Below are 9,932 nucleotides of genomic sequence, written 5' to 3' on the forward strand. Positions count from 1 at the left end.
CATCTTTTAAAGGAGTGAATTTTTATGTGATTTACATATAAATAAATTAAATCAATGGCATAGTCTCCTGCATGCAACTGTTTAAAAGAAGGGACATTTGGGGACATGGCTCAGTTGATAAAGTGTTCACCTACCATCACACAACGGGGTATGGTGGCACACTTCTGTAACCCCAGACTTCAGTAACTCCCTACTGCTACCCACTAAAACTGTTTATGTTTTAGGACTTGAAACTGGGATCCTAATAATATTTATTTATTTGTTTGTTTGTTTGGTTTTGGGTTTTTGAGACAGGGTTTCTCTGTTTAGCCCTGGCTCTCCTGGAACTTGCTCTGTAGACCAGGCTGGCCTCGAACTCAGAAATCCACCTGCCTCTGCCCCCCAAGCGCTGGGATTAAAGACGTGCGCCACCACTGCCTGGCCTAATAATTATTTTAAAGTGGCTTATATCTTTGTTGATTCTCTATAGTGACCCTTAATCTCACCAACCCCGTATATTCATGACTACCCACAATGAAGACCTCTCCTCTGTAAACTTGCCTATCTATTTATTCATGCATCCGGTATCTGGGACAGGGTCTCACTGTATTCAAGACTAGCCTGGAATTCACTATGCTCCCATGATGGCCTTAAACCTGTGACAATCTTTCTTCCGCCTTTAGCCTCTTACTTAGGGTCTCACTATGTAGCCCTAGCTAGCCTTGAACTTACTATATAGACCAGATTAGCCTAGTCTCTCAATTATAGTGCACCACTATGGCTCACTTAGAATTTCCTCTTTTGTTTTTGATTTTTTTTTTTTGAGATAGTTTTAGCAAGTTGGTGCAACTGAGCCTTACCCTAGCCTCTGAATTATTAGGAAAAATTCTCAGGGGTTATCTTTGGAAAGAGCCAGTGTAGGCAGAATATTGTCTCTTTTTGATAATGTATAAAGAAAAGCCCCACCAGGCAATGATAATCCCAGCGCTCAGGAGGCAGAGCCAGGTAGATCTCCAGTCGTGGTGGCACACCCCTCTAACCCCAGCACTCTGGAAGCAGAGGCAGAAATAAAGTCAATTTCTGTGAGTTCGAGGCCAGCCTGGTATACATAGTGAGTTTCAAAACAGCCAGGGCTATGTAGAGAGACTCTGTCTCAAAAACATTATTTTCATTTTTTTTAAAGCCAGAAATACGATTCACACATTTCTACTAGAATTAGGATGTGGAAAAACACTGTCTTTAACCATATCCTTTTATTAAGCTATTTGCATACTTTCATGGGGCTTGGTGATAAGGGAGTTCTCACCACCACCACCCCCATACACACACAGCACCCCTGACAGAAAGGAAGGTGGGTTTCATTCAGCAAGTGTTGCAGTGGCTAGGGTAGGTATCCCAGTGCAGGCTAATAGAATCTATGGCAGAGCCAGATCGCCCACTAATGAAACGGAGGACAGTGTTGGGATGCAAGGGAACAGCGTTGAAACTTGTGCCTGAGGCTTTTCCAAAAGGCAGGTAGCGGCCCTTGTCCGTCACGAAGATCATCTGCTTCACGTATGATTTGTACTTGCCAGACACCTGGATCACAGATTCCCCGGGGTGCAGAAAGATCTCCTCCAGGTCTCCCTGTGTGCCACCTACATAGTCACTCCACACTGTGCCATAGCGCACCTGGAGACTGGAGGCAGGGGTGAGAAGAGAAGAAGGAACACATTGGACATGATTATCAAAATTCAAGACCAGGCTGCCGAGATGCCTCAGCTGGTAGAAACGCTTGCTGCGAAACCTGACAACCTTAGTTCAACCCCTAGGACCCACATGTGGAGGGAGAGAACCCCATTCCCACATGGCTTCCACACGCACAATGAGGCGTTTGAACACCCACACACATTGTGCACACCAGCATAACAAATGAAAAAAGATTTCTGACCTGGAGAGATGGCTCAGAGGATAAGAGCAGTGACTGCTCTTCCAGAGATCCTGCGTTCAAATCCCAGCAACCACATGGTTGCTCACAACCATCCATAATGGGATCTGATGCCCTCTGCTGGTGTGTCTGAAGAGAGCAACAGTATACTCGCATACATAAAAATAAACAAATAAATCTTAAAAAAATAAAATAAAATCAAGACTTCTTCGACTACATGCTGAGAACTTCAGGCTGGTGACAAATTCCATATGTTATAAAGGCTGCGTGAGCCCTAGGAGACCATGCAGAGAATCTTAGCCTCTCTTTTTAATGGCAAATAGGCTTGTGGAACGAAAGTTAGTTTCTCAGGGTCACTTAGACAACAAGAGTCTGAGTTTGCTCACAATACACACTTCAAAGAGGCCCGAGGATTTCAAACACCAGAAGACTGCCCAGGCCAGACAGGGAAGAGACAAGCCAACAACTGGCTCATGGTTCAGAACATGGAACAGAAAGAAATACATTTGGCTCTTCATGTGATGGAAGTTTCCAGCTGGAGGGTGGGATAGAACTATTCCAGGACAGACAACAAGCAGGGACAAAGGATGCTCAACAGAAATGTTGGAAATAGGTTTAAACCAAAGGTGAAATCCAACCCAGGTAATGTAAGGCTCCTGGGTGTTTGTGATTACAACGTGCCAAGGTGTGCACAGGTGCGACCCAAGGTCAGCGAGAACTTTCCAACTTAGCAAGGTCCTAGACAGATCCCAACGTACAGAAACGCAGAGACTCTTACCCTACTATGTAGTATCTGTTGACCCGGATACGGAAGGCGGTGATGGGGCCGTCCAGCTGGTTGCCAGAATGAGAGAATCGCTTTCCTCCTTTACCTCCATACTCTCCACTGTAAGAGGATGTCCTGGACTGAACTAGAGGGGAAAGAAAGGCCTGGAGGCACAGATGCTCTGGGAGCACAGCTGTCCCCCATACCCTCCTGCCTCCCACCACCCAAGCCAGCCTCTGACAATCCTGGCCAGCGGCAGTACACGGGCTGCCTTCCCATGATCTCCCTGTGGCATTTCACTTACTGGAATTAGCAGAGGCCGAGGCACAAAGAAGGACTAAGAGGGCGACGGCCAACATTCTGAGGCTGCGGTGGGAAGAAAGTTAAAAAGAAAGCTCATTCCGTGATGTGACTGTGGCTACTCGTCTCTCCAGATCCAAAAGAGAATCCTAACTTCCTTTCAGTCTGTCCAGCTGAGTCAAGCCTTCCTCCATCCCCGCACAATAAACAAGAGAGCTTTCTGAAGAGGAAGTAAAGGCCATCTCCAGAGTCCTGAGGCAGTTGAGTTGGTGAACCAAGAATCTGAGCAAAACCTACCTGAAGTCATCTAGTCTATGAAGTATCTGAGGCACACTTAAGTCTCTAGCATCATTCTACTCTTAAATCAAGGCAAAGAAGATTTTAGAGGTGCCTCCATGTGACCTTGGGAGCAAAGGAGATGACAGAAGACACTGTGCCAACGACAAGGGTCTGAGAAGACCTGGTGGAGCTGAGAGAGGCTAATAGGAGGGATATGTGTGAGCTCAAGACATCAGATCCCAGGCAACTTGTCTGTGTATCATAACCCTGTCTCCACCAGCCAAACTGTCCATATCCATCCCCCCAAGCATCCCTCAGCCAAAACCAGACATCTTTGCACTCCAAAGCAGCTCACATCCAGGAGCTGATACCCAAGTCTCCCCTGCTACAGTCCAGGCATTGTCTTTTCTAGCTCATCTCTGAGTATCTCCCAACTTACCTTTCCCCTAGAAGTTGCAGATGCTAGTCTTCTAGAAATTTCCAGAGCTTTTATACCAGGTCCAAGCCCTCCCACTGTTCTTTATCCTGTGAACCTCACCTGCTGAGCAAACATGATCAGCTTCTTAGGGTCAGGTGTCAAGCAGGCCTGGAACATCTTATCCTGCCTCTCCCGCAAGGGTTACAGGTGGCAAGGTGGGGTCCACTCTAGACAATGTGCCAGGTTTGTGAAGAGACAATTTGCTAAAAGTCCACCTGAAGGGTGGGGAAAGCAGTTAGTATTTAAAGAGTGTGATTAATCCAGACATGGTGGCTCATGTCTGTAATACCAACATTTGAGGGGTGGGGAGAGGGTCATGAGTTCAAGGCCAGGCTGGGCTGTAGATGAGACCCTGTCTGAAAACACAAACAAACAAATGAGAATGTAATCCAAGAGCTGTAGGTATTCATCCCTGAGAATCAGTCCTTGCCCTAGGTCAGCCCCAAGAACTGACCCCAGGTAACTGTCAACCTCAACAGTCATTTGTGATACATCTTCTCCTAGAAAACAAAATCACTTTCAACTCTGAGCAGTGCCAAATATTTGCCTGATAATTTTTCTCTATTTGTTGGTATTATATTATGAAAAAATCTAATTATAAAGCTTAAAAAAATAAATAGTGAGCACCTATATCACAAAGTCTGATGTTATTAATGCTTTGCCATGCCTGGGCTATCTGTCCTTCATCCTTACATCTACCCATCCTCAGTCAGACACTTCTCAAGTCTTTTTTTCTCTGAGAAGGGGAGCCTGGGGCTACAAGTGGGCAGTCCAATGGGCATGTGGGAAGCAGAGGGACAGAGTTTATACAAGTCCTCCTCTGCGAATACTTAGACACTCTGTGAGGACTAGACCCTCAGGACCTCCAGGCACCATGGTTATAGATCACCAGAGTGAGCTGTCCCTTTCCTTAGGTCTGAAACACCTCAGATCAATGCTGTTGATTTCTTCTTCCTTTAGGTCCTTCCCTTCCAAGGCTGATTTCCTCTTGATCTAAAGTCCCTAGACCGGACCCCTAAGTACTAGTACTTGAGACCCTGTTAGACCAGCCCTGTGATCCCTGAGTCACCAGGACCTTCCCAGCAGAGAGGTTGGAGCCTAGGGAGGAGCTAGAATAAGCAGTGTCAGGCCTTAATGACCCGCAGTCAGGAATTCAGAGCATACACCCCTTGCCTTGCAGGCTCACCATCTGGGACTGAAAACTCATCCCAGATAGCTAGAGTCCTGCCCTGAGGAACCAGAAATAGGGCAGGGCTCCTGGTGATAATAGATCCCAGGAATAGAGCCAGACAGCCACCACTATTCCACCTCCCCTTCCTCTCCTCTTCTCCATGTTCAAGAGTATCACTGGCCTCACTCCCCTCGTTTTCTGTCCATTCCGCTGCTTTTCGTTCCCATTCTGCGTATGTGCTGATGTTCCCCACATTTCCGACTCTAAGTTCCTTTGTTTTTATTCTTTCCCTTCCCTGGACATAGCCACTGGAGTCTTCACTTCCTTACTTCCCGTCTCTCCCAAGCCCTCCCTCTAGCGTCTTTCCTCTCAGTGTCATCTGGCTCTCTCTTTTTGTTATTGGGGCACATCATACACACAGTCTGATACCAAACCCTGGGGGGATATGCTTGTATTTCTTACATGACATACCCAGGACCTTTGGGACAGAAGTCTACCTAACTTGTCACAGTTTCAATCTATTGCTCTTACTCTTCCTATGCGGAGTCAGGAGCGCCCCACCTCCTCAACCTGGTTCTGAGGTTTCCTTACAGCAAGTCCTTCTTCCCGAAGTCTAAGAGATTCCTCTGGTGGGACGTATCTCAAAATCCCTCCCTGATCTGTTCAGAGACAAGGAGGTCATCACAAAGCTATGGTAGGTAACTCTAAGATTGCATCTGAGCTGGTGACTGAGGCATTCAAAGTCAGGAAAAGTCTACAGGGTAGACTCACAGGCTGCTATCTCAGTAGCCTCCGTTGTCCGGAGGTACCTGTAACCCGGGTTCCATCCAAAGCCCACTTGCCCACTAATTCTAGATGATGTGCTATAAACCTCACCTCATCCCTGGTTCTACAATGAACCGCCAACACCTTCCAAAGCTTTCTGCTACTGCAGGATTACTGACATTCCTCCTTTTCCTCTGTTCCCTTGGTAACGAAACAAACTCAACCTATGTTGATGACTATGTTGGAGACCCCATTTTGCCAGAGAGGTAGCAAGGGAGCCAACAGCCTACTTCAGAAACCTTCTGTTCCAATGAGAGGAATTGGACAAATTGATGTTAGTATAAAATATGTCAAAGCTATGAAGCAATGAAAGAAGGGGGTGTGAGAGGATAGAGGGCATTAGGGGAGCAGGGAAAGCGAGCTGTGGAGCTGGGAGGTCTCTCTGCTCAGATAGCGACGGGGAAGACACTAGACTAATGTGACAAGAGAAAAAGTGGGTGTTTGTGTGAACACTGATCCATATAGAAACTTCAAACCTGGGCAGTGAGTGTGTGAATCTGAAAAGCAAGGGGGTGGGATGATGGCGGTGTGCACAGGAAGCCAGCAGGAGGTGCCTTCTCACCTGGTGAGAAGCAGGTGATGGCCGCTGGTGACAGCTGGCAGCCCCTGCAGGCAGGCATACAATGTTGGGGTTAGGAATTTGGCTGCTATATTGTGTAGAGTATTTTTATTTGAAGGTGTGAAGAAATACTCTCTGGATTTTGGTAAAGTGGAGGAGGGACTGGAAAGTGTAAGGAAAGTGGCATGATTCTCTATTTCACTGTTTCTCCCTCCCTTCTTGAATTGCCATGGAGACCAGAGTCTGCCTAAGAGAAGCAGCCCTGTCCTCTTGGTGCAAACTCAGACCCCATGATAGAGGTCTACCTCGCACTCTACCAGAAGTAAAAAGGACAAGTTTAAAGATGTTGCTTGACTTTGTTTGCAGTCCTAGCCCCAGGCAACACTTCATTTCATCAAACATTACAAGTGAGGCAAGATAGGAAGACAGAGAATTAAGGGGACAAGAGAAAGGAAGAGAGCCCCCCCCCCCACGCTCTTGGATCTCGTTTAAATTTCCCATTGGTGGTCTGATGAGATGGATCAGTGGTTAAGAACACTGACTGACTGCTCTTCAAAGATCCTGAGTCAAATTCCCAGCAACCACATGGAGGCTCACAACCATCTGCAGTGGAATCTGACACCCTCTTCTGGTGTGTCTGAAGACAGCTACAGTGGACTCATACACATAAAATAAATAAATCTTTAAAAGTTTTTTTCCATTGGTTAAGAGTCAAGAAATTTGACAAAACTGATCAAATCCCACAAGTCTCTAGGAACTATTCTCTCTTCTCCTAGAAGGATCATAAACAGAATTATTAAAGCAGCTAGCCAGCCATGGTTAAGAGCAAAACAGGTATGATCCTTCTGTGTCCTGTGTATAGTAAGAATTCTTTAATCTTTAAACATCTAATTACATTCTTTAAAGAATATAAACTAAATGCCACTACTGGTTTTTTACAGTGTGTGTGTGTGTGTGTGTGTGTGTGTGTGTGTGTGTATGAGCAGTCTGGCTAGACTGTCTTACCAGGGAGCTTTCAGGATCTTGCTGTCTGTATCCTCCATCTCTGGGGTTACAGGCACATGTGGCCCTGCCCTCGCCCGTCCCCAGCTTGTGTGGTTACTGTCCAGGCAGCCACACCTGTACCTCATCTCGGCTAGAACTGATTTTCTGCAGTGTGAGTCAAGGGCCCGACTGTACCTGCGTACAAGTCTTGGAGGACACCTCAGACTTCACAAGGAGCTTGCATGGCTGAGTTAGCTCACCACCAGCAGTGATTTCTCTCTCTAATTTTTAATTTTTAAATTCAGAGTTTCGAGACAGGGTCTCATGGAGACCAGGTTGGTCTCCAACTCATGATGAGGGTGATCTTGTACCCCACCTCTGCCTCTCGAGTGTGGGGTTTTATAAGCATATACTGCCATGCCTGGCCTCTTTGGGATGTTTTCTAGGATCCCTTGAGTTTGATGGTGAGCTTTTCTTGGCTGATGATTACGTGGCCACTTTATTCTGATTTTTTGTTTCCAGAGACCACCTAGTGTGCAACGAGCCATGTGTGCTGAAATAGCATTCATAGAAGGATTTTCCTACCTACCCCATTCTTGCTTCAGGTGACACAATTGCAGCTGTCAGAGAAGACGTGGATATGACAAGTGACCCATCTATGTCTTAGCTATGTTTTTACCTTCAGTAGAGTCAAAGATCCACTCAAGGCTCTTGGTGAGGTCAGCCAACTCTAAGAACATTTTCTTAATTTTTCTGTACGTGTGTGTATATGATGTGTGTGTGTGTGTGTGTGTGTGTGTGTGTGTGTGTGTATGTTTGTGCATGTGCCTGCCACAGAGCTTATACCACTCTTCACCTTCTACCTTGTTTGGGACAGGATCTGTCTTCTGCTTTCTGCAGACTGGCAGCCCCATGGGCTTCCGGATTGCCAGGATAGGAGCGGGGGTGGTGGTTATCTTTCCCTCTCACCTTTCTTCTTTTTCTTTTTTTCTTTTTTTTAAATTAGATATTTTCTTCATTTACACTTCAAGTTCCCTATCCCCCCACCCCGTCCTGCACCCCAACCCACCCACTCCTGCTTCCTGGCCCTGGCATTCTCCTGTACTTCTGTATTTTGTGCATATGAGTGTTTTGTCTGCATTTCTGTACCACGGGCCTGCCTGGTCCCCAGTGCCTTGGAGATCCTGGTGCTTGTAGAGATTGTAACAAGGAGCAAAGAACGTTACAGGATTGAGCTGCTTCAGGAACCCATTGAATAACCTCGCCTTTGGCAATGCTTCCAATTCAAAAGCTGCAGAACCTCCAGTCCCAACTCCCCCAGAAACTCCATCTCTGCGTCTTTCACCCCCACCACTGGAAAAGACATGACACTTTATTTAGTGTATGTGTGTGTATGCGAGTGCCCATACCTTCCACATGCATGCCCATGCTGTGGTGTGCTTATGGAGGTCATAGGCCAACTTGTTCTCACCTTCTAAACATTATGGGTTCTGGGACTGAGTTCAGTTTAGCAGGTGTGGCAGCAGGGTGCCTTCATCCTCTGAGCCATCTCGCCAGTTTACAATCTCACTTTCTTATCTCTCTCATCATCCCTCCTTTTTTTTTTTTTTTTTTTTTTTTTTTTTTTTTTTTTGAGGCAGGGTCTCACTGCATAGACCAGGCTGGCCTGGAACTCATAGAGATCTACCTGCCTTTGCCTACCAATTGCTGAGATTAAAGGTGTGCACTATCACACCCATCATAAAGACCAAATGTTGCCACATATCAGTCGATCTACTCCAGACATCAAGAAGATGCTGTAATAGCAGACATAGGATGCAGACGCGTCGAACTCAGCTCTTCCGTGTGCTCTGGGAAGCTGGCTCCTCGGCTAAGAGCATTTGGCTGTGCAGTCCTAATGATCTGAGTTCCAGATCTATTCAGAAAGCTGTCTCCTGACATTCGCGCGCACACACACAAACACGCACACACAGACAGACAAGTACACAGGGAGAGATCGACTTTTAAAAAGGTTCAAGGCAAAAAAAAAAAAAAATCGCAGGCAAAAAAAAAAAAAAAGGCTTGGTCTTCTTTACTGGAAGGGTGCTTTCCTTGGTATCCCATCATTGTATGCTAAATCACAGTCACCTGTTGTTTGGCTGTGCACAGACTCTGATCCTGTGAAAGCCATCAACGCACTAAGGCAATGTTGGCTCTCGGGTCTAGAGGTAGTCTCCATCTGCACAAGTTGGCTGAAGAACTGGCCTCTCTAACTTTAACATGAAAGTTTACTTCGGGATGTAGAGGATGCGATTTGCCGCCCACAAAATGATATCCCTACCTGATATCAGTGTTGTAATCTTTCTAGGAGAAGTGGAATCCTGAGCAGCCCTAGAGAAGTTTCAGAGGTAGAAATTGCAGGACAGACTGTAACTCAAGGATAATGGGTTCTGGCCCCAGGGTTGTAGGGGGGAGGGGAAAGGAAGGAGCCTTGTGAGGGACAGGACCACTGGGCTCAGCAGTTAAGAGTGCTTGCTGGCCGGGCAGTGGTGGCGCACGCCTTTAATCCCAGCACTTGGGAGGCAGGGGTAGACGGATTTCTGAGTTCGAGGCCAGCCTGGTCTACAGAGTGAGTTCCAGGACAGCCAGGGCTACACAGAGACACCCTGTCTCGAAAAACAAAAC

General features: G+C 46.6%; 1 protein-coding gene across 1 annotated transcript; it reads right to left on the bottom strand.

The window, feature by feature from the left end:
• Nucleotides 1-1,213: 1,213 nt before the first annotated feature.
• Zg16 (zymogen granule protein 16) lies at nt 1,214-3,733 on the bottom strand. Its single transcript, NM_026918.3, has 4 exons — nt 3,691-3,733; nt 2,977-3,038; nt 2,685-2,817; nt 1,214-1,657 (listed from the first exon to the last, which is right to left on the bottom strand). The coding sequence occupies exons 2-4, from the start codon at nt 3,029-3,031 to the stop codon at nt 1,342-1,344; spliced, it is 504 nt and encodes a 167-aa protein (NP_081194.1). The 5' UTR covers nt 3,032-3,038; nt 3,691-3,733; the 3' UTR covers nt 1,214-1,341.
• Between the last annotated feature and the right edge of the window lie 6,199 nt (nt 3,734-9,932).

This window comes from Mus musculus, chromosome 7 (genome assembly GCF_000001635.26).
Source record: "Mus musculus strain C57BL/6J chromosome 7, GRCm38.p6 C57BL/6J".
NCBI classification, from domain to species: domain Eukaryota; kingdom Metazoa; phylum Chordata; class Mammalia; order Rodentia; family Muridae; genus Mus; species Mus musculus.

Excerpts from the sequence above, each read along its gene's own strand:
- Zg16 (NM_026918.3), bottom strand. The coding sequence starts at position 3,031 with ATGTTGGCCGTCGCCCTCTTAGTCCTTCTTTGTGCCTCGGCCTCTGCT. Across the intron at positions 2,818-2,976 it reads CTCGGCCTCTGCTAATTCCA|TTCAGTCCAGGACATCCTCT; the intron begins GTAAGTGAAATG and ends TTTCCCCTCTAG. Across the intron at positions 1,658-2,684 it reads AACAGATACTACATAGTAGG|TCTCCAGGTGCGCTATGGCA; the intron begins GTAAGAGTCTCT and ends CCCTGCCTCCAG.